The sequence below is a fragment of the Mytilus trossulus genome, unplaced genomic scaffold (assembly GCF_036588685.1).
Source record: "Mytilus trossulus isolate FHL-02 unplaced genomic scaffold, PNRI_Mtr1.1.1.hap1 h1tg000128l__unscaffolded, whole genome shotgun sequence".
In the NCBI taxonomy this organism is placed as follows: Eukaryota; Metazoa; Mollusca; class Bivalvia; order Mytilida; family Mytilidae; genus Mytilus; species Mytilus trossulus.
In genome coordinates, this window is record NW_026963301.1 from 649375 (window position 1) to 674609 (window position 25235).

A 25235-nucleotide genomic window follows, 5' to 3' on the forward strand; every position below is an offset into this window, starting at 1 on the left:
CAGTTATTGAAATCCAGCTGAAAAAAAGGGAAAACGAATAGTGTCTATCTAACTTATTTTTCAAATATATCGAATACACAAATAAATCTCTAACCATCAACGCTTGCAATTTGTTTTTACTGACAGGTGTCTGCTGGCATTCGATTGGATATCAGTTTTATGTAGGCGTAACAATTCATAACACTTATCCAATCAGCTGTCTTGTGTGCGATCTCATAAGGTCCACATAGTTTAGTTTTTTATACATGTAATGGTAGCGATCAAAAATATTCGTGCAGAATATACATATACTATGAAACAAACAATATCCTGTCCAAAAATGACTTACGTGACACCATATTATACCAAATAACTATTTAAAAACTGGGACAGCATACATACATGTATAAACTATTATCATTCATAACAATTACTATTTTAAAAGTGAAATATTTTACTATTAGTATCAGAGACATATAATACAATTGTATTATATGTCTCTGTTAGTATCATGGTCCTAGCAATTTAAAAAAAATATCATAAAAGGACGTTGTTGCAATGGTGTGACAGGGACTTTACGGTGCGTCTAAAAACAACCTTGGCCGCCGTGGTGCACTAAGGTCTCGAAACTGCACTAAGACCATGATGGAACACTGAAGCGAACTTTCTATACTTATGAAATGTCCATGTGTGGAAAAGAGATCTTACTATACACTGTACGGACATTTAGACTTATTCACAAGCTGTGATATGCAGCAAAAGATTTAGCAAGGATAGCAAGGATACAAAAATTACGATTTTAATAATGCTACAAATTAAAAGGAAAGTGTACGGAATTCGCAAAAAAAACCGTATTTTAGAATCACGAAATAATTGAAATCGAATTTAGATTAGATTTGTGATCGTTGGAATTTATTAAGACTGTTTAAAATATCGATCTCTTTATAATTATCTTGTTTAGATCGAAATTAATGAGGTTCATAATATCATATATATATATAAGTATATATTAGTATTGAATTGGTCTATACTCATGCAAATAACCCTTTCAATAAAAATACTTATAAACTGATTTTAAAGTAATCAAACGGAACACATACTACAGGAGATGTGGGATATATTTCAATTTGACAGCAACCAAACGACAAAAAACATAGATGAATCAAGAGCGCATGTTTAGTCTTCAACAAGAAACAGGTGTCTATGCAAGAGGTCACGGTCTGAATGATCAATCGTCATAAGTTTGTATAAAATTTGTAAATACAATAAATAAAAACAATTATATGAAATAGTCTTAACAACTTAATATCCATTATTTACACAAGTTCGAATGATCTAAATAATCTACATTGTTTTTATCGTTGGAGACACGTTTGTAAAGCTCATTTTTTAATTTTTTAATTTTTTTTACGGTCTTCTCTTTTTTCATTTATAACCCACAAAAGTTGCTCAACGTTTCATTCTGACAGCGTGAAAGACCAGAACCAAGGTAACACACTAATATAAGTTTTCACAAACCGGTAATTTCTTCGCCCAGGGATATGAATTTGACATTTAAAGTCCCTCAACAGCTTTACAATACCCGGCCGTGTCACTTCCGCGTATATTGTAGATGGAACGGATAATATACATAATGAATTTCATACACCAGAAATACTAATACAGGGGAATTTTACCTTTTTGGAGGACTCCGAAGAGGTGGTGCATTGCATGTGCGCTAATTTTGAACAAAAATCCAAATTTTTTATTTGGGGTACGTCTAAACACCGGTAATGACATCCTTAGTGCACTCAGGACATACAATGTGCACTCAGGATCCTTCATATTCATCCTATTTGCACACGGGACGGGATGGGTGAATTTATTCATTACACGCTGCTTATTTAAGAGTATTATAGATTTTTTTTTATATAAGATGACCGATAGTGCTGTCTCAATTCAGAGATTGAACATTAAAAAACATGATTAAGTATGTATATAGTACAGAATAGTATAGAACGTGAAAGCGATTCGTTTGATATAAAATTTGCAGCAATTATCCAGTATAAAATGTCTGTCTATCTATAGCTACATCCAACGCTTTACATGTCATGATATAATGATATTCGTCAACTCTCAATCAATTTTTACAGCCTTTTTTATCATAATATAACTTCTATAATAACTTTATGGAATTATACTGAATATAAAAGGGAATTTAACGTATGAATTTTTCAAATTGTTGAAGGCCGTACGTGACTATAGATGTTTTAATTTCTGTTTCAGTAAAGTTAATCTCTTTTCGTGCTTTTAGAGAGTTGTCTCTTTGGCAATCGTACCACATCTCGATCTTTTTTTTTTTATATATATTTAAAGTTAGACTTCAACCCCCCCCCCCCCCCCCCCCATTTTTCATGAAACTCCTCATAGATTTATAATAGATAGCTTACATATAACATATGTTTCGATAGCTAATATAGATCTTATTTTAGTTTAAAAACTTTACGAATGCTCAGGTTAAACGTGTTGCCGCATGATTCGAAGTGATCAGACTATCGCTAGGCCATTTCAACTCAAAATATATAAAAATATCGTTGCATCGGTAAAACTTTGAATCTTTTTTGACAAAAATATTAGAATTTAAGGCTGCCCTGCTTTTATAATAACTGTTATCTTGTTATCATTTCAATGAATATCAAGTAATATTTGTCGATGAACGGTTGTTGAGTTAATGCACGGTATTGTGTTTTTTTTTCACAATTGAATTTATAGAACCTTTTGTTAAGATTCATTGTCCTATGTATCAAATTAAAATAGCTTTCTATTATCAGTTCTTTGGCGTTGCAACACCACTGCATGGTCATCCAATGAAAAAAGGAAAGTCATAATATTTATTTTATTAATAATATAATCTTTTATTCGTAAGCAATACAACTTACAGAAAATAATTATTACAAATATTCAATTACATCAGTGAAATATATTTATATTAGTCAAATAATCATATAAATAAGTATACCCATTTATATAACAGTACAGCACAGTATAATCAAATATAACACATTTTCAAATGAATTTAATTTTGTGCCTTCACAGTCAAAAATAAAAATTTCCCTTTAATTGTTAAGTTGCTTTACATATATGAACAGATACTGGTGAGCACCCAGCCACTTTAAAAGGGGGTCACAACCGAGCATCAAAAAAGGGACGAACTATATGTCCCTATTCAAATGCATTGATCGTCTAAAAAGTCTAAGATTCGACGGTTTTCTTCAACAATATGGTTTGATAAATTTCTTTCGAAAACTCATTATACTTTTCACATACTAAAATAAAATGATATTCATCTCCAAATACTTGTTTATCACAAATATTACAAAATTTTTGATATCTCTCAATATTATAAAATCGACAAGTTTCTATATTCAAACGGTGAGCAGATGTATGCGGTATTTTCAAATAAATGATTCTATAAATATAATTTTAATACAGCATGATCTAAATAAAATTGTTGGGGTCAAATACATCTATGCAACAAACATTTATGCGAGTCTTTAAAAAAATAGTTCATTTCACTATTAAAGCTACCGTTTAATCTATCTTTGAATTCAATTAATAACAAATTCACATTTTTTACACCCTGATGTAACCGTACTTTTAAAGCGTAGTCATCCGTATCAATAAATTGTTTAATATCAAAATTGAAGTGCATGAGTATTATTAACGTCTGGGATGAGTGTGAGAAATCTCTGTTGATGGGAATAAACAAAATTTAGCTGAATTTGTATTATTCAAATTAATGAAAAGGCAAGCTAGTGTGTGTTTAAAATGATATTGTTGGAATGGATTTATAACATGAAAAATGTGTGTAACCGATTTAACGTTGACTTGGACTGCGAATTTGAAAATAATATATTTGTGAAATCACATTCTACAAGATGACATATTTTGTAAGTACTTTAACCTTTGATTCTAATAATTCTAATACTAGTATCTTTGACATGCATTTTATAGCTGACTATGCGGTATGGGCTTTGCTCAATGTTGACGGCCGTACGGTGACATATAGTTGTAAATGTCTGTGTCATTTTGGTCTCTTGTGGACAGTTGTCTCATTCGCAATCATACCACATCTTCTCTTTTATATTTATATAGCTATTACTTAAAATTGTCATATGTACATGTTCCAGGCCGGTTCCGCTGAAAGAGGTCTCCTTTCAAGTTTGAAAATATGTTAATAGGTCGGAAAAACTATCAGAAATATATATGATAAAAAAAATCAGTAAAGTTCCCAATACTCTTTTTGTGAACTTTCTTGCTATTCCCGAGTGTGTTTTAATCGAAGAATTTTCTCTCTAATGACACTATGGTTATGTTAACCAGGATTGCAATTTAATATTTACGGAAGACTTGCGTTTCGTCTTTAAAAAAAAAGGCTCATTAGACTAGTGCGCTCGAATAAAAAAATAAAAAAAGGCAAAATAAAGTACGAAGTTGAAGAGAATTGAGGACCAACATACCTAAAAGTTTTCCCAATTTCATCCTCCGTAAGGTTATCTATTCCTGAGATAAAAAGCCTTAGTGTTTCAAAAATACAAAATTTTGTTAACTATAAATTTATAATTAAGAACATATCAATGATAACTCTTCCATCCTTCAATTGCAAACCACATAAAACCTAAACAATTCAAGTGCACTTATAAATTGAATGATGAAATGATGTAAAGCAAGACTTTAGTTAGCGTGCTTGCTTTGGTTTTTTTTTTTTTGTACAATCATTATGATAACACCAAATTTAATTCAAATATAATAATTATATAAATACAGGTTAAACTATGCCGATACATATTGTTTAAAGATGTCAATCTTATTAACAAAATTTGTATAAACAATTATACAAACAAAGCAAGCAAGTAAACCAAAGTTTTGCTTTACATGCATTAGGAAACTAGCTGTAAAGCCTTAATTTAGCCGACTTGCTCAAACAATAGATAAAGTAAGAGACGGATTTAATAAAATTTAACATATGGAGGAAAGTTTGGGTTTAAAACACTCTAAATAAATTCAATAGAAATTTCATTTATTCCAAATGTATTCCATTTAATTTCTTATAAATCGTATAGGGATCTTTATCCTTGTTTTTTTTATCCATTTCCATATCCTTGTATTTTTTTTTATCCATTTCCATGACACTTCACCACTAATTACGTACATCTTGATATAGATTGAATCGTTGGTTTTCCCGTTTAAAAGGTTTTACACTGGGGCCCTTTATAACTTGCTGTTCGGTGTCAGCCAAGACTCCATGTTGAAGACCGTATTTTGACTTATTTTTATTATATACTATTATAAATTGTGACTCGGATGGAGAGTTGTCTCATTGTCACATACGACATCTTATCTATCTATGGCTCAAACCGAAACGAAACGGGACAAAAAGGGATAAAAACACACTTTTTTTATATATTTATAATGGGCTTAATATGAGTCAGAAAAGAGTAGAATAGTGAGTCGCGTTGGGGTATAAGCGTGACGCTGAATTGCCGATTGTTTTTGTAAGCGTGACACGTGAAAGTTAAATGATTGTGTCGTGAAAACGAGAAATAAAGTATAGCAGGACACGGAAAATTTCAAAAAATCAGGACTGGATAGTATAAGCGGGATACGGGAATCTGACAAAGCAGTAAGCGGGATCAGGTATCAGACCCCCCCCCAATGATACCCCAGAATAAGATATTTATTTATCTTCATCATATTGTTACAGTCATGCCTTCAATAACAAATGTATCCCATGCATGCATTTTCATATTTTTGATCCCTTTTTCAAGTTTGTGGTCTTCAAATTTATAGACAAAAGTCCTTATGGATATTTGGGGTTCTCTGACATGCTGAATCTAACCGTGTATCCAGTTTAGGGATCTTTTGCCAAGTTACCGAAATAGCCCACATAGAGGTCCAAAGGGTCTAAGATCATCAAACATGAATTGTAGCATGCATATCGTGTACAATTACCCAAATGTGCATTGTTTGACCTCTGTGGTACTGAGTATCCACTCGCGGATTTAGAAATATTCATAAGTAGGGCCCAATAGCTGGCTTAGAGGGGGCCCGCTCCAGTGATTCTAAAAAAGTAACCAAATGTTTTCCCAAAAAGGGGGCAACCCCCTGCCCCCTAAATCCCCCCGTCGAAATTTACGAACATATATGCTTTTCAAGTGTGAAAACCATCAACAAAATTTATACATAATCGGGAATGTCTTTAACAGAATAGTCTCACAACGTAACTATATCGGGCCCAACTATATATAATACTTTAGCTATTTGACCAACAATGTATAAAAAAAACAGAACGAATTTAATGTCATCTTTCCCTATTGTTTAATGTTATAAGTCTGTTTCAACTGGCAAGAATACCCATAAAGCGGACAAGCAGTTTGTTCTTTAAATTGCTGTCATTGAATATCAAGAAAGAAAATAAATCCCGAAATTGATTTGAAAGTTTGATACTCTATAGTTTTCCTGGAAAATATTCACATCCCTTAGGGATTATTAGTGTACGTCCAGTTGCGTACATATAACATGTATGTCGGAACAATTGTGATGATGACGAATTTCTTCCTTTATTCGAGAACAATCTAATGATATATAAATGTCAATAAATGAGCCAAAGAAAGTTTTATATCGACCTGTATTTAAATCTCTTCTTCTTCTTTTGGTATACAATAGTCTTTCGACATTTGATGATTACATACTGTTGGCATACATGGACTAGTCTACTACATGTAACAAAACTTTTACCCCAATTCACACAAAATGTATGTTTCTTTCTTATGTACAATGTATACATGTATATATTTGAATTTGCGCTATAGTTCCGTAACTTTTTATCCTGGCGTATATACGAATGGTCGACAAGTGCGTACATTTTTTTTATCAAAATTTCTGGTATAGTCTGATCTGTCCTTCACCATTGACAAAAAATATGTATATAGATTTTTATTTCATCAAATCTGTTGTTTATTTTTAGGTATTATCTATATTTTTATAAATAATTTTCTTTACATCAGAAATGTTATTCATAAACAAGCGTATGAGTTTAGTAATGACTAGTATATATAATATCACTTTCGGACACACAAGATCGAGATGCATATTATACGAATGTAGGAAAAAAAGTCACAGGAAAAAAAGTCACGGAAAAAAAGTCACGGAAAAAAAGGTCACAGGAAAAAAGTCATAGGAAAAAAAGTCACAATATATATTTTTTGCATGAAATAGTCATAGGGTCTGCACATACATGTATTAACAGGAGAAACATTCCCAATTTGTATTTTTTTTCTTATGGAAATGGTCATAAGGCCGCACATATATATGGATATATTAGCGAAACATTCCCAATAGATATTTGTTTGGAAATACACATTTGTTAATTCATTTTATACGACTAGCTTTGGAAATTTAGATATAAATTGCAAATCATTTAAATGGAACATGTTCATGCTGGTGTACTAGATTGATACATGTTTTCAAGGATTTGTTGTAATTATTTTTGTTTTATATCTCTTAGAGATGTGAGTTTAACAGCAACAATTTCCCCTAATTTTAATAAAAGTTAGAAGTTCAGTATATAACTTGACCACATGTTTTTGGGATTTTTATAAAGATAAGTATTCTGTAATTTAGTGTTAAACAAACAACTCAGTGCCATTAATAATAGCTTAGCATTTTATACATATATATCTAGGGACTGTTGATATTGATGTGTGGCTTCTTGTGGCACCTCCCCCCTTTGTAGACCTTTTATTTCTTGTCTTCGTAGGAAGCCATATCAATGAAATACAACTTATGCTCAATATTAAATAAAAGGACACAATCAGTTTTCCCTGTTAGTTAAGAAAGTCAATTTTGAAAAAAAGAAAATGATTTATTCAGATACACTTTTATTAGTATATATATCACGTATATAATTCCTTTATAGTTTTAAAAAATTAATCCGATACAAATATATTATGACTTTTTCAATGCATTCGAAAACTACAGTTTAATTATTTATTGCATACATGAACATAGTGACTTTTTCACATGCATTCCAACATATTTCTGACAAATAAGTTTACTTAAACAAATTGTGACTTTTTTTCCTGCGACTTTTTTTCTTGTGACTTTTTTTCCTGTGACTTTATTTCCTAGGGATATTGTGACTTTTTTTCTTGTGACTTTTTTTCCGTTATACACCTAATAGTTCAAAATGGAAAGTTATAAGTTACAGGCCGTTTACACTGACCAATACCCTAAGACGTGAAACGATGCATGAATTTGCAAGCTCGACAGGAAATCGCCTGAATACCTGGACGTGTCACACCCCCTGCAATACCTTTGGGAGTAATACATTTAGCCATGCAGGTGATCAGTGGAACGAAGATCCTAATTTATTTGAATAAAGTTTATTACATAAAAGAATTATGAACTAATGAGATTTCCGAAAACAATTCAAGTTTCACGGAACAATTATTTATGATTTGAAATTTTTACTATTTAACTTATTCCAATATTATCATTATTGTTAAAAATAACAGATCATGGTTATTAAAAAAAAAGATAAGAAAATTTTCCGTATCAACATAGTTTGTATAGTTAACTAGTCGGATAAAACAACCGTACGATTGACAAGATATCGACACGCAATTACCACTACATCGGGTTACTGTAGTTTTGTTCCTTAGACATATCTTGTGTGCAAAGCGGAGAAGGTAACAAAATGGCCGACAGGAGAGAATTGATACTCTAAATTCAAAATCGATGGTGATCTCTTATCTAGCAGAATTAAACTTTGATATTCATGCATTTGAGCATTTTTATACAGAATGAACATAATATCAATTTTTGATTTTTTTGCGAAGTTTCCCTTTAATGAAAATTCTCAATCATCACAATAAAAAGGGTGAAACAGCTTGTATACTTTGAGCTTTCGAACTAAATGGTAACCCCAACCCCAACATAGAATGGTTCAAATTTTGAGTTGGAGCCGTCAGACTGCTCTATAATTTGATATAATTTGTCTCGGTGGATCCAGGGGGGTTCCGGGGGTTGGACCCCCTTTTTTTGGCCGATCAATGCATTTGAATAGAGCATATACTTGGACCCCCCCTTCTACTCTGGGTTGGGACCCCCTTTTTTAAATTGGCTGGATCCGCGCCTGATTGCAGTACACTGCACTGTGAGTATTTGTTAGATAATCACGCGCGATTTTATCATTTAAAGGAAATGCTTCACGAAATAACTAAGATCAGTTTATGTGTACTCGTAACACAAAGAAGAAAAGATTGGGCTGCCTCTCTTCAATTGTGTCTAGTTACCAAAGTAAAATCAAAATTTATAATTCTCTGACAATGCACCTGGTGATATATTGTATATGTCATTCCAACACTTACACTTGTTCTTTTTTCTTTTATTTGTGTGGTTATTTAATGACCATTTTAATTCAAAGCTTGGTCAGTTGGATTTGCATCCTTCATTTTCCAGTACTCCAGAATTTCTACATACATATCACAGTAAGTAATTAAAGTTGTGTGTTAAACGTCAATGCGAAAGCAAAAAATCCATAATTTTTTTTAGAGGGCACATATGTTTCTTTCGTCTGACAGCAGGTATACACCACAGTTATCGTAAATTATAAAAACATATATAAAAAAAAATCGAAAAGAAACCATTATTTTTTTTAACACAAAACAGAGAAAAGAACTGATAAGTGCGGGGAATCCATGCGCCTTTCCTCCCTAATGTTTCGATATTTTAAAAAATAATTATTCTTTTATCCATGTTAACACGTGAAAACTACACCAGTGAGTCATAAACTTACAGCTGGTCCTGAATATGCATGAAGTATTTGTCACTGGACTTTAAACAACAACCAACAATCAATCACACTACAACTTATAGTATATATAGTTGTGAAATACAAAATGTATATTATAATTATACAATTAGCCAAATAAATAGAATACAATGATACACACTACTTTATATACTAAGTAACTGACATAATTTAAAGGAATAATCTCTAAACTATACAAGTAGAGAAGCGAAAAGTTTCTTTTGAATAGTAAACAAACTTCCGAACAGTACATGTTTTTTAATGATTTTCCCTACGGCGCTCAAATATTTTGCATGGTCTTTTAGTGTTTAGACATATGACATTGCAAGGACTTAAAATAGACTTCCCTGTACATTGTAAGAACCTTTAACGTATAATAGATTCAAATTCGTTATTTTGTTCAATATAAGAAAAACAAAGACATGTATATTAAAAACTGACGGTCAGACATCACTATTTAAATACGTGTATACACAAATTCATTAGTTCTTTATTAACGTTTAGCCCTACGGCACCTTTTTATTAAGAATGATGATGAGAGTAATTGTAAAATATAATAGGCATGTTCTTTCTTACGTTATGGATCATTGATTTTGTTACCTGTTGACCCGGTTGATTACTAGCACGTGCCATTGAACTCGACAATTTTAACTAACACAGATTTTTTTTTAAATTAACGCCATAAATATATACTAAGAACTATATACATATTATATGAATTAGAAAATAAATTTTATAAGGATACAACATTGTTTGAATGAACATTTTTATACGGTGATACTTTAACACGGTCCCGACAGAGACTGAATGCAGTATCATGATCAGCTTTCGGGATCCGGGAAGTCTTTTTTTTGAATTTCCGGATGTCGAGAATATTTTTTTCCAAGTTTAATAGAGTAACTCGCACGAAAAAAACATAAAAAAGCAACAGCTTCCACGGTAAACTATGACATATATCAACAGATAACGAATTAAAGCAACTGTAATACATAAAACAAAAATATGCATGTGTTAATTTGCCTCCGTTGCATTTCTGTGGATTGTCTCATTGGCAATCATACCACATTTCCTTAACTTTTTAAGGTAACGTTTAGGATTTTCCGTTACTTTTTAATCTTCAAATACGAAACACATTTTCACCGGTGTTCACATTTTAAGGTTAAATTGATGGCATATATTTTGGTGTGTATACAATAAACATACGTCCTTGCATTTAATTATCAATATATATATTCATATAAACTAACATTTATTAAAAAATAAACAATTATATAGACGAATAATTTAGTAGTTCCTCAACAAAACAAGAAAAGAAATAAAGAATCAACAGAAGATTTAATCCTTATTTATCTTTTAATTAACCAAAATATACTTCAAATTATAATTATATTAAAATACATGTATATTAATCTAAAATGCATTATCGAGTAGAAGGGGCGCAACTCGTGGTATCAAACCGATATACTGAACGGATCTAAACAGGGTCTGAAAATTTTGAACGTAATTTTGTATCCATGGTCTGTTTTGGTCTGACACTGTCTTAACGGGTCTAAACAGCCCGCTAGACGATTCAGTCTTTTCCGTCTGGACATGCCTTAACGAACTGATTTACCTGATGCGGCTATCGATCGTAACGCAGTCTTAACGGTCTAAAATGTCTCGACGATTTCCTCTAGCGGTAAATCCAGTCAATCAAGATGTGATCAGACCAAAATGACCGTTTCAGACTGAAATCGTGCTACTAGTGAAATGAATAGTTTGATTAAAATTTTGATGAAACGTATTTCTTTTGATATTTATTATTTGTGTCTTGTGAGCAAATACGATAAATTGTAACCAGAATGGATTTTTTTTACACGTTGATACATACCAGTTTCTCCTTTGGGTCCTTGAGGTCCTGGTGTTCCTGAAAGTCAGAGATATTTAAAGGTCATCATTATTGTACTTTTCAAAGAAATCTTATTTTCAAAAACCTGACATTGGTATGAGTTAAAGTGGTTTAATGTGTACCAAGTTCGTCGTGTACTTTATATTCTTTAAAAACATTTATATGCGATATGCAAATACGTAAACAGCTATTCAAATTTGGCATTAAACGGATAAATTGTCAGCAATGGTTCAAAGGGTTTGTAATGATTAGAATGTTTACATATAATTGCAAGTATTTTGTTTAATCTCATTAAACTTAAATGTGTATTTGCAAGCATAACGGATACTGTGCAAACAGGGTGCAGTTGGCATAAACACGAAAATTGATACATACCATCGGCTCCGTTTGATCCTAAAAGTTAGAGAAAATAGGATAGCATAAGTTCAATAATATAAAAAAATATCTTTTTATTTGTTAATATGGTTTGACTGGTATCATATTGTTCTTTTCTCTCAAAATTTCAGATAACTTTCTTCTTTTTATTCCTTTGTATTCGTAGGAATGGTATTGCAGATTGCGTGGGAAGGTGTGGACAACGGATTTTATTGGTCAAAGAAATTCACATTTTTCAACCTGGTAATCAAAAGTTGGCAAACTCAAGAAATTAAAAATCCACAAAAATAAAATAAGACTTCAATTTACAAAAGTTTGTATGTGGCTTGAAAACTGAACAATAAGTCCAAAACGTTATCGAAGAAATCAAAATGATGATTTGTAAGCAACGTTGAAATATGTTTGTAATAAAACATAGTTAAAATATAATTGCAAGTGATTTGTTTAACCACATGAAAGTTATATGTGTATTTTTAAGAATGCATACCATTGGCTCCGTTTTGTCCGTCTGCGCCTGAAAGTAAGATAAGATATGCTAGTATAAAGTACAATACATCAACGTTATCTGTTTTAAAAATATATGACTTTTAGTTGTTAGTGTGCTTTGACAGGTATTATATTTTTCTTTAATCTCAACATTTCAGATAACTAGCTTCTTTTGATTCATTTGTATTTGTAAGGATGTATGGCTGATTTTGTGGGAAAACGTGAACAACCAATTTTATAGTTCAAAGGAATACTCACTGTTAAAGGTTGCATAAGAACGTTGGTAAAACCACGAAATTAAATATCCACTAACATACAATAAGACTTCTATTATCAAAAGAGTGTACCCTTTAAAATCAGACGAATACGCAGTGTGCGTTGTTTGCAAATTCAACAGACAAACTACAGTGCTATTAGGGGATTTGTTCAAACTATCACTTTTAATGGTTAAATTCTTTTTTTTTTTTTTTTTTAAAGTAAATGAATAGTTTGATTAAAATTTTGATGAAACGTATTTCTTTTGATATTTATTATTTGTGTCTTGTGAGCAAATACGATAAATTGTAACCAGAATGGATTTTGTTTACACGTTGATACATACCAGTTTCTCCTTTGGGTCCTTGAGGTCCTGGTGTTCCTGAAAGTCAGAGATATTTAAAGGTCATCATTATTGTACTTTTTAAAGAAATTTTATTTTCAAGAACCTGACATTGGTATGAGTTAAAGTGGTTTAATGTGTACCAAGTTCGTCGTTTACTTTATATTCTTTAAAAACATTTATATGCGATATGCAAATACGTAAACAGCTATTCAAATTTGGCATTAAACGGATAAATTGTCAGCAATGGTTCAAAGGGTTTGTAATGATTAGAATGTTTACATATAATTGCAAGTATTTTGTTTAATCTCATTAAACTTAAATGTGTATTTGCAAGCATAACGGATACTGTGCAAACAGGGTGCAGTTGGCATAAACACGAAAATTGATACATACCATCGGCTCCGTTTGATCCTAAAAGTTAGAGAAAATAGGATAGCATAAGTTCAATAATATAAAAAAATATCTTTTTATTTGTTAATATGGTTTGACTGGTATCATATTGTTCTTTTCTCTCAAAATTTCAGATAACTTTCTTCTTTTTATTCCTTTGTATTCGTAGGAATGGTATTGCAGATTGCGTGGGAAGGTGTGGACAACGGATTTTATTGGTCAAAGAAATTCACATTTTTCAACCTGGTAATCAAAAGTTGGCAAACTCAAGAAATTAAAAATCCACAAAAATAAAATAAGACTTCAATTTACAAAATTTTGTATGTGGCTTGAAAACTGAACAATAAGTCCAAAACGTTATCGAAGAAATCAAAATGATGATTTGTAAGCAACGTTAAAATATGTTTGTAATAAAACATAGTTAAAATATAATTGCAAGTGATTTGTTTAACCACATGAAAGTTATATGTGTATTTTTAAGAATGCATACCATTGGCTCCGTTTTGTCCGTCTGCGCCTGAAAGTAAGATAAGATATGCTAGTATAAGTACAATACATCAACGTTATCTGTTTTAAAAATATATGACTTTTAGTTGTTAGTGTGCTTTGACAGGTATTATATTTTTCTTTAATCTCAACATTTCAGATAACTAGCTTCTTTTGATTCATTTGTATTTGTAAGGATTATGGCTGATTTTGTGGGAAAACGTGAACAACCAATTTTATAGTTCAAAGGAATACTCACTTGTAAAGGTTGCATAAGAACGTTGGTAAAACCACGAAATTAAATATCCACTAACATACAATAAGACTTCTATTATCAAAAGAGTGTACCCTTTAAAATCAGACGAATACGCAGTGTGCGTTGTTTGCAAATTCAACAGACAAACTACAGTGCTATTAGGGGATTTGTTCAAACTATCACTTTTAATGGTTAAATTCTTTTTTTTTTTTTTTTAAAGTAAATGAATAGTTTGATTAAAATTTTGATGAAACGTATTTCTTTTGATATTTATTATTTGTGTCTTGTGAGCAAATACGATAAAATGTAACCAGAATGCATTTTTTTTACACGTTGATACATACCAGTTTCTCCTTTGGGTCCTTGAGGTCCTGGTGTTCCTGAAAGTCAGAGATATTTAAAGGTCATCATTATTGTACTTTTCAAAGAAATCTTATTTTCAAAAACCTGACATTGGTATGAGTTAAAGTGGTTTAATGTGTACCAAGTTCGTCGTTTACTTTATATTTCTTTAAAAACATTTATATGCGATATGCAAATACGTAAACAGCTATTCAAATTTGGCATTAAACGGATAAATTGTCAGCAATGGTTCAAAGGGTTTGTAATGATTAGAATGTTTACATATAATTGCAAGTATTTTGTTTAATCTCATTAAACTTAAATGTGTATTTGCAAGCATAACGGATACTGTGCAAACAGGGTGCAGTTGGCATAAACACGAAAATTGATACATACCATCGGCTCCGTTTGATCCTAAAAGTTAGAGAAAATAGGATAGCATAAGTTCAATAATATAAAAAAATATCTTTTTATTTGTTAATATGGTTTGACTGGTATCATATTGTTCTTTTCTCTCAAAATTTCAGATAACTTTCTTCTTTTTATTCCTTTGTATTCGTAGGAATGGTATTGCAGATTGCGTGGGAAGGTGTGGACAACGGATTTTATTGGTCAAAGAAATTCACATTTTTCAACCTGGTAATCAAAAGTTGGCAAACTCAAGAAATTAAAAATCCACAAAAATAAAATAAGACTTCAATTTACAAAAGTTTGTATGTGGCTTGAAAACTGAACAATAAGTCCAAAACGTTATCGAAGAAATCAAAAAGATGATTTGTAAGCAACGTTAAAAAATGTTTGTAATGAAAAGAATGTTAAAATATAATTGCAAGTGATTTGTTTAACCACATGAAAGTTATATGTGTATTTTTAAGAATGCATACCATTGGCTCCGTTTTGTCCGTCTGCGCCTGAAAGTAAGATAAGATATGCTAGTATAAAGTACAATACATCAACGTTATCTGTTTTAAAAATATATGACTTTTAGTTGTTAGTGTGCTTTGACAGGTATTATATTTTTCTTTAATCTCAACATTTCAGATAACTAGCTTCTTTTGATTCATTTGTATTTGTAAGGATGTATGGCTGATTTTGTGGGAAAACGTGAACAACCAATTTTATAGTTCAAAGGAATACTCACTGTTAAAGGTTGCATAAGAACGTTGGTAAAACCACGAAATTAAATATCCACTAACATACAATAAGACTTCTATTATCAAAAGAGTGTACCCTTTAAAATCAGACGAATACGCAGTGTGCGTTGTTTGCAAATTCAACAGACAAACTACAGTGCTATTAGGGGATTTGTTCAAACTATCACTTTTAATGGTTAAATTGTTTTTTTTTTTTTTTAAAGTAAATGAATAGTTTGATTAAAATTTTGATGAAACGTATTTCTTTTGATATTTATTATTTGTGTCTTGTGAGCAAATACGATAAATTGTAACCAGAATGCATTTTTTTTACACGTTGATACATACCAGTTTCTCCTTTGGGTCCTTGAGGTCCTGGTGTTCCTGAAAGTCAGAGATATTTAAAGGTCATCATTATTGTACTTTTCAAAGAAATCTTATTTTCAAAAACCTGACATTGGTATGAGTTAAAGTGGTTTAATGTGTACCAAGTTCGTCGTTTACTTTATATTCTTTAAAAACATTTATATGCGATATGCAAATACGTAAACAGCTATTCAAATTTGGCATTAAACGGATAAATTGTCAGCAATGGTTCAAAGGGTTTGTAATGATTAGAATGTTTACATATAATTGCAAGTATTTTGTTTAATCTCATTTAACTTAAATGTGTATTTGCAAGCATAACGGATACTGTGCAAACAGGGTGCAGTTGGCATAAACACGAAAATTGATACATACCATCGGCTCCGTTTGATCCTAAAAGTTAGAGAAAATAGGATAGCATAAGTTCAATAATATAAAAAAATATCTTTTTATTTGTTAATATGGTTTGACTGGTATCATATTGTTCTTTTCTCTCAAAATTTCAGATAACTTTCTTCTTTTTATTCCTTTGTATTCGTAGGAATGGTATTGCAGATTGCGTGGGAAGGTGTGGACAACGGATTTTATTGGTCAAAGAAATTCACATTTTTCAACCTGGTAATCAAAAGTTGGCAAACTCAAGAAATTAAAAATCCACAAAAATAAAATAAGACTTCAATTTACAAAAGTTTGTATGTGGCTTGAAAACTGAACAATAAGTCCAAAACGTTATCGAAGAAATCAAAATGATGATTTGTAAGCAACGTTAAAATATGTTTGTAATAAAACATAGTTAAAATATAATTGCAAGTGATTTGTTTAACCACATGAAAGTTATATGTGTATTTTTAAGAATGCATACCATTGGCTCCGTTTTGTCCGTCTGCGCCTGAAAGTAAGATAAGATATGCTAGTATAAAGTATAATACATCAACGTTATCTGTTTTAAAAATATATGACTTTTAGTTGTTAGTGTGCTTTGACAGGTATTATATTTTTCTTTAATCTCAACATTTCAGATAACTAGCTTCTTTTGATTCATTTGTATTTGTAAGGATGTATGGCTGATTTTGTGGGAAAACGTGAACAACCAATTTTATAGTTCAAAGGAATACTCACTGTTAAAGGTTGCATAAGAACGTTGGTAAAACCACGAAATTAAATATCCACTAACATACAATAAGACTTCTATTATCAAAAGAGTGTACCCTTTAAAATCAGACGAATACGCAGTGTGCGTTGTTTGCAAATTCAACAGACAAACTACAGTGCTATTAGGGGATTTGTTCAAACTATCACTTTTAATGGTTAAATTCTTTTTTTTTTTTTTTTAAATTAAATGAATAGTTTGATTAAAATTTTGATTAAACGTATTTCTTTTGATATTTATTATTTGTGTCTTGTGAGCAAATACGATAAATTGTAACCAGAATGCATTTTTTTACACGTTGATACATACCAGTTTCTCCTTTGGGTCCTTGAGGTCCTGGTGTTCCTGAAAGTCAGAGATATTTAAAGGTCATCATTATTGTACTTTTCAAAGAAATCTTATTTTCAAAAACCTGACATTGGTATGAGTTAAAGTGGTTTAATGTGTACCAAGTTCGTCGTTTACTTTATATTCTTTAAAAACATTTATATGCGATATGCAAATACGTAAACAGCTATTCAAATTTGGCATTAAACGGATAAATTGTCAGCAATGGTTCAAAGGGTTTGTAATGATTAGAATGTTTACATATAATTGCAAGTATTTTGTTTAATCTCATTAAACTTAAATGTGTATTTGCAAGCATAACGGATACTGTGCAAACAGGGTGCAGTTGGCATAAACACGAAAATTGATACATACCATCGGCTCCGTTTGATCCTAAAAGTTAGAGAAAATAGGATAGCATAAGTTCAATAATATAAAAAAATATCTTTTTATTTGTTAATATGGTTTGACTGGTATCATATTGTTCTTTTCTCTCAAAATTTCAGATAACTTTCTTCTTTTTATTCCTTTGTATTCGTAGGAATGGTATTGCAGATTGCGTGGGAAGGTGTGGACAACGGATTTTATTGGTCAAAGAAATTCACATTTTTCAACCTGGTAATCAAAAGTTGGCAAACTCAAGAAATTAAAAATCCACAAAAATAAAATAAGACTTCAATTTACAAAAGTTTGTATGTGGCTTGAAAACTGAACAATAAGTCCAAAACGTTATCGAAGAAATCAAAAAGATGATTTGTAAGCAACGTTAAAAAATGTTTGTAATAAAAAGAATGTTAAAATATAATTGCAAGTGATTTGTTTAACCACATGAAAGTTATATTTGTATTTTTAAGAATGCATACCATTGGCTCCGTTTTGTCCGTCTGCGCCTGAAAGTAAGATAAGATATGCTAGTATAAAGTACAATACATCAACGTTATCTGTTTTAAAAATATATGACTTTTAGTTGTTAGTGTGCTTTGACAGGTATTATATTTTTCTTTAATCTCAACATTTCAGATAACTAGCTTCTTTTGATTCATTTGTATTTGTAAGGATGTATGGCTGATTTTGTGGGAAAACGTGAACAACCAATTTTATAGTTCAAAGGAATACTCACTGTTAAAGGTTGCATAAGAACGTTGGTAAAACCACGAAATTAAATATCCACTAACATACAATAAGACTTCTATTATCAAAAGAGTGTACCCTTTAAAATCAGACGAATACGCAGTGTGCGTTGTTTGCAAATTCAACAGACAAACTACAGTGCTATTAGGGGATTTGTTCAAACTATCACTTTTAATGGTTAAATTCTTTTTTTTTTTTTTTTTAAAGTAAATGAATAGTTTGATTAAAATTTTGATGAAACGTATTTCTTTTGATATTTATTATTTGTGTCTTGTGAGCAAATACGATAAATTGTAACCAGAATGCATTTTTTTTACACGTTGATACATACCAGTTTCTCCTTTGGGTCCTTGAGGTCCTGGTGTTCCTGAAAGTCAGAGATATTTAAAGGTCATCATTATTGTACTTTTCAAAGAAATCTTATTTTCAAAAACCTGACATTGGTATGAGTTAAAGTGGTTTAATGTGTACCAAGTTCGTCGTTTACTTTATATTCTTTAAAAACATTTATATGCGATATGCAAATACGTAAACAGCTATTCAAATTTGGCATTAAACGGATAAATTGTCAGCAATGGTTCAAAGGGTTTGTAATGATTAGAATGTTTACATATAATTGCAAGTATTTTGTTTAATCTCATTAAACTTAAATGTGTATTTGCAAGCATAACGGATACTGTGCAAACAGGGTGCAGTTGGCATAAACACGAAAATTGATACATACCATCGGCTCCGTTTGATCCTAAAAGTTAGAGAAAATAGGATAGCATAAGTTCAATAATATAAAAAAATATCTTTTTATTTGTTAATATGGTTTGACTGGTATCATATTGTTCTTTTCTCTCAAAATTTCAGATAACTTTCTTCTTTTTATTCCTTTGTATTCGTAGGAATGGTATTGCAGATTGCGTGGGAAGGTGTGGACAACGGATTTTATTGGTCAAAGAAATTCACATTTTTCAACCTGGTAATCAAAAGTTGGCAAACTCAAGAAATTAAAAATCCACAAAAATAAAATAAGACTTCAATTTACAAAAGTTTGTATGTGGCTTGAAAACTGAACAATAAGTCCAAAACGTTATCGAAGAAATCAAAAAGATGATTTGTAAGCAACGTTAAAAAATGTTTGTAATAAAAAGAATGTTAAAATATAATTGCAAGTGATTTGTTTAACCACATGAAAGTTATATTTGTATTTTTAAGAATGCATACCATTGGCTCCGTTTTGTCCGTCTGCGCCTGAAAGTAAGATAAGATATGCTAGTATAAAGTACAATACATCAACGTTATCTGTTTTAAAAATATATGACTTTTAGTTGTTAGTGTGCTTTGACAGGTATTATATTTTTCTTTAATCTCAACATTTCAGATAACTAGCTTCTTTTGATTCATTTGTATTTGTAAGGATGTATGGCTGATTTTGTGGGAAAACGTGAACAACCAATTTTATAGTTCAAAGGAATACTCACTGTTAAAGGTTGCATAAGAACGTTGGTAAAACCACGAAATTAAATATCCACTAACATACAATAAGACTTCTATTATCAAAAGAGTGTACCCTTTAAAATCAGACGAATACGCAGTGTGCGTTGTTTGCAAATTCAACAGACAAACTACAGTGCTATTAGGGGATTTGTTCAAACTATCACTTTTAATGGTTAAATTCTTTTTTTTTTTTTTTTTAAAGTAAATGAATAGTTTGATTAAAATTTTGATGAAACGTATTTCTTTTGATATTTATTATTTGTGTCTTGTGAGCAAATACGATAAATTGTAACCAGAATGCATTTTTTTTACACGTTGATACATACCAGTTTCTCCTTTGGGTCCTTGAGGTCCTGGTGTTCCTGAAAGTCAGAGATATTTAAAGGTCATCATTATTGTACTTTTCAAAGAAATCTTATTTTCAAAAACCTGACATTGGTATGAGTTAAAGTGGTTTAATGTGTACCAAGTTCGTCGTTTACTTTATATTCTTTAAAAACATTTATATGCGATATGCAAATACGTAAACAGCTATTCAAATTTGGCATTAAACGGATAAATTGTCAGCAATGGTTCAAAGGGTTTGTAATGATTAGAATGTTTACATATAATTGCAAGTATTTTGTTTAATCTCATTAAACTTAAATGTGTATTTGCAAGCATAACGGATACTGTGCAAACAGGGTGCAGTTGGCATAAACACGAAAATTGATACATACCATCGGCTCCGTTTGATCCTAAAAGTTAGAGAAAATAGGATAGCATAAGTTCAATAATATAAAAAAATATCTTTTTATTTGTTAATATGGTTTGACTGGTATCATATTGTTCTTTTCTCTCAAAATTTCAGATAACTTTCTTCTTTTTATTCCTTTGTATTCGTAGGAATGGTATTGCAGATTGCGTGGGAAGGTGTGGACAACGGATTTTATTGGTCAAAGAAATTCACATTTTTCAACCTGGTAATCAAAAGTTGGCAAACTCAAGAAATTAAAAATCCACAAAAATAAAATAAGACTTCAATTTACAAAAGTTTGTATGTGGCTTGAAAACTGAACAATAAGTCCAAAACGTTATCGAAGAAATCAAAATGATGATTTGTAAGCAACGTTAAAATATGTTTGTAATAAAACATAGTTAAAATATAATTGCAAGTGATTTGTTTAACCACATGAAAGTTATATGTGTATTTTTAAGAATGCATACCATTGGCTCCGTTTTGTCCGTCTGCGCCTGAAAGTAAGATAAGATATGCTAGTATAAGTACAATACATCAACGTTATCTGTTTTAAAAATATATGACTTTTAGTTGTTAGTGTGCTTTGACAGGTATTATATTTTTCTTTAATCTCAACATTTCAGATAACTAGCTTCTTTTGATTCATTTGTATTTGTAAGGATGTATGGCTGATTTTGTGGGAAAACGTGAACAACCAATTTTATAGTTCAAAGGAATACTCACTGTTAAAGGTTGCATAAGAACGTTGGTAAAACCACGAAATTAAATATCCACTAACATACAATAAGACTTCTATTATCAAAAGAGTGTACCCTTTAAAATCAGACGAATACGCAGTGTGCGTTGTTTGCAAATTCAACAGACAAACTACAGTGCTATTAGGGGATTTGTTCAAACTATCACTTTTAATGGTTAAATTTTTTTTTTTTTTTTTAAAGTAAATGAATAGTTTGATTAAAATTTTGATGAAACGTATTTCTTTTGATATTTATTATTTGTGTCTTGTGAGCAAATACGATAAATTGTAACCAGAATGCATTTTTTTTACACGTTGATACATACCAGTTTCTCCTTTGGGTCCTTGAGGTCCTGGTGTTCCTGAAAGTCAGAGATATTTATGGTGACTTGAATAACATCGATATCACTCAGATTACAATTCTACCTTGACAGGTAAGTTTGTATTTAGCCTATAAAATGCTTATTTAGCCTTGAGAATTGAAAGGTCAGTTTATCCCATTCATACAATAGAAGTTTACCTGTAGGGGTCAGAATGGGGTTTACAGAATAGAGAATACATGTAATAGCAACAACAAAAATAGAGAATAGAGAAAATGAACAACAAAATAAAGAATAGAGAATAATGTGGTGCAAAGTATAAAGAATAATTGTGCAAAATAGCTTAAAAAGGTAACTGTAATGCAATACTGATAATATAACCGTCAATGTATAGAATTGATAAATAATCTTGTAACAGAAAGAATAAATAGTAAAATCATTTTCATGAGAATTTTACAGAATGAGAGTTATTTTTAAGGCTATTAAAAGAAAAATGCCCTAAAATTTAAAAAAAATAGATATTAATAAAAACCCATGCAGGTCCTCATGTCATTTACATTGTCAAAATATAGGACACATCATTGTTATTCCAAGACTTAACTAGATACTAGTCAAACTGGTTTGGTATAACTGAGTGCTTCATGCCCTGGATGTCTATTTCACAGTGACCTTATGTGTTTGTGTTAAGAGTACATCATACTGTCATATTTATTGATTTTCTGTTGGGACATGACCTACATTGTAAACATGCAAAACAGTGACTTGAGATTTCAAATTTATAGTATAAATCAATAAAATCTTTAAAAGTTTATTCTAATTTCTATATTATGAACTGATATTAGTATAATAAAAAAAATTTTGGAATTTTATATCCTGGTTGATGTTTCTTTTTGGGAATATATATTTTCTTCATTCTTGTTCACATTATGATTATTCTAACCTTCAATGCACAAAAAATTCAGCTCTCATTTAAAATAATTTGCAACTAAATAATAATCTGTCAGATTTGGTGTAAGCAAAATACAAGGCATTGTATAAGATAACCTGCAAGCATAGTCTATTTCTATAAAGTCAAGCAGACAGTTTTTTTTATCTGAAAAAACCAACCATGTAAAGAAATATATGCAATTAAAAGCCCTAAAACAACTCTAAATTTCAATTTTAACATATTTTGAACAATAAAATCAAGATGCACAAAGTTTAAGTATTGGTCAGAATATAGGGTTCTTTTGTACTTTAACAATATCACAATAACAATAAAGTGACCTTAATTTTGGACAAGGTAAATGGCATGAAGCCAAATTTATCAACTTCTATTGTATGAATGGGATAAACTGACCTTTCAATTCTCAAGGCTAGATAAGTATTTTATAGGCTAAATACAAACTTGCCTGTCAAGGTAGAATTGTAATCTGAGTGATATCGGTGTTATTCAAGTCACCATAAAGGTCATCATTATTGTACTTTTCAAAGAAATCTTATTTTCAAAAACCTGACATTTGTATGAGTTAAAGTGGTTTAATGTGTACCAAGTTCGTCGTTTACTTTATATTTCTTTAAAAACATTTATATGCGATATGCAAATACGTAAACAGCTATTCAAATTTGGCATTAAACGGATAAATTGTCAGCAATGGTTCAAAGGGTTTGTAATGATTAGAATGTTTACATATAATTGCAAGTATTTTGTTTAATCTCATTAAACTTAAATGTGTATTTGCAAGCATAACGGATACTGTGCAAACAGGGTGCAGTTGGCATAAACACGAAAATTGATACATACCATCGGCTCCGTTTGATCCTAAAAGTTAGAGAAAATAGGATAGCATAAGTTCAATAATATAAAAAAATATCTTTTTATTTGTTAATATGGTTTGACTGGTATCATATTGTTCTTTTCTCTCAAAATTTCAGATAACTTTCTTCTTTTTATTCCTTTGTATTCGTAGGAATGGTATTGCAGATTGCGTGGGAAGGTGTGGACAACGGATTTTATTGGTCAAAGAAATTCACATTTTTCAACCTGGTAATCAAAAGTTGGCAAACTCAAGAAATTAAAAATCCACAAAAATAAAATAAGACTTCAATTTACAAAAGTTTGTATGTGGCTTGAAAACTGAACAATAAGTCCAAAACGTTATCGAAGAAATCAAAATGATGATTTGTAAGCAACGTTAAAATATGTTTGTAATAAAACATAGTTAAAATATAATTGCAAGTGATTTGTTTAACCACATGAAAGTTATATGTGTATTTTTAAGAATGCATACCATTGGCTCCGTTTTGTCCGTCTGCGCCTGAAAGTAAGATAAGATATGCTAGTATAAGTACAATACATCAACGTTATCTGTTTTAAAAATATATGACTTTTAGTTGTTAGTGTGCTTTGACAGGTATTATATTTTTCTTTAATCTCAACATTTCAGATAACTAGCTTCTTTTGATTCATTTGTATTTGTAAGGATGTATGGCTGATTTTGTGGGAAAACGTGAACAACCAATTTTATAGTTCAAAGGAATACTCACTGTTAAAGGTTGCATAAGAACGTTGGTAAAACCACGAAATTAAATATCCACTAACATACAATAAGACTTCTATTATCAAAAGAGTGTACCCTTTAAAATCAGACGAATACGCAGTGTGCGTTGTTTGCAAATTTAACAGACAAACTACAGTGCTATTAGGGGATTTGTTCAAACTATCACTTTTAATGGTTAAATTCTTCTTTTTTTTTTTTTTAAAGTAAATGAATAGTTTGATTAAAATTTTGATGAAACGTATTTCTTTTGAAATTTATTATTTGTGTCTTGTGAGCAAATACGATAAATTGTAACCAGAATACATTTTTTTTACACGTTGATACATACCAGTTTCTCCTTTGGGTCCTTGAGGTCCTGGTGTTCCTGAAAGTCAGAGATATTTATGGTGACTTGAATAACACCGATATCACTCAGATTACAATTCTACCTTGACAGGTAAGTTTGTATTTAGCCTATAAAATGCTTATTTAGCCTTGAGAATTGAAAGGTCAGTTTATCCCATTCATACAATAGAAGTTTACCTGTAGGGGTCAGAATGGGGTTTACAGAATAGAGAATACATGTAATAGCAACAACAAAAATAGAGAATAGAGAAAATGAACAACAAAATAAAGAATAGAGAATAATGTGGTGCAAAGTATAAAGAATAAT

The 25235-nt window shown here is 30.6% G+C and overlaps 1 protein-coding gene across 1 annotated transcript in view; it reads right to left on the reverse strand.

Annotated features, from left to right (window-relative positions):
• The window catches only part of LOC134700276 (collagen alpha-1(I) chain-like), a 159033-nt gene that overhangs the window by 53785 nt on the left and 80013 nt on the right, over positions 1-25235 (reverse strand). The window contains exons 61-71 of the mRNA XM_063561634.1: positions 24912-24947; positions 23827-23844; positions 22050-22085; positions 20968-20985; positions 19488-19505; positions 18008-18025; positions 16531-16548; positions 15053-15070; positions 13576-13593; positions 13183-13218; positions 12096-12113 (exon numbers count right to left, since the gene is read on the reverse strand). Coding sequence (XP_063417704.1) covers positions 12096-12113; positions 13183-13218; positions 13576-13593; positions 15053-15070; positions 16531-16548; positions 18008-18025; positions 19488-19505; positions 20968-20985; positions 22050-22085; positions 23827-23844; positions 24912-24947 — 252 coding nt within the window. The remainder of the gene's footprint in view (positions 1-12095; positions 12114-13182; positions 13219-13575; positions 13594-15052; positions 15071-16530; positions 16549-18007; positions 18026-19487; positions 19506-20967; positions 20986-22049; positions 22086-23826; positions 23845-24911; positions 24948-25235) is intronic.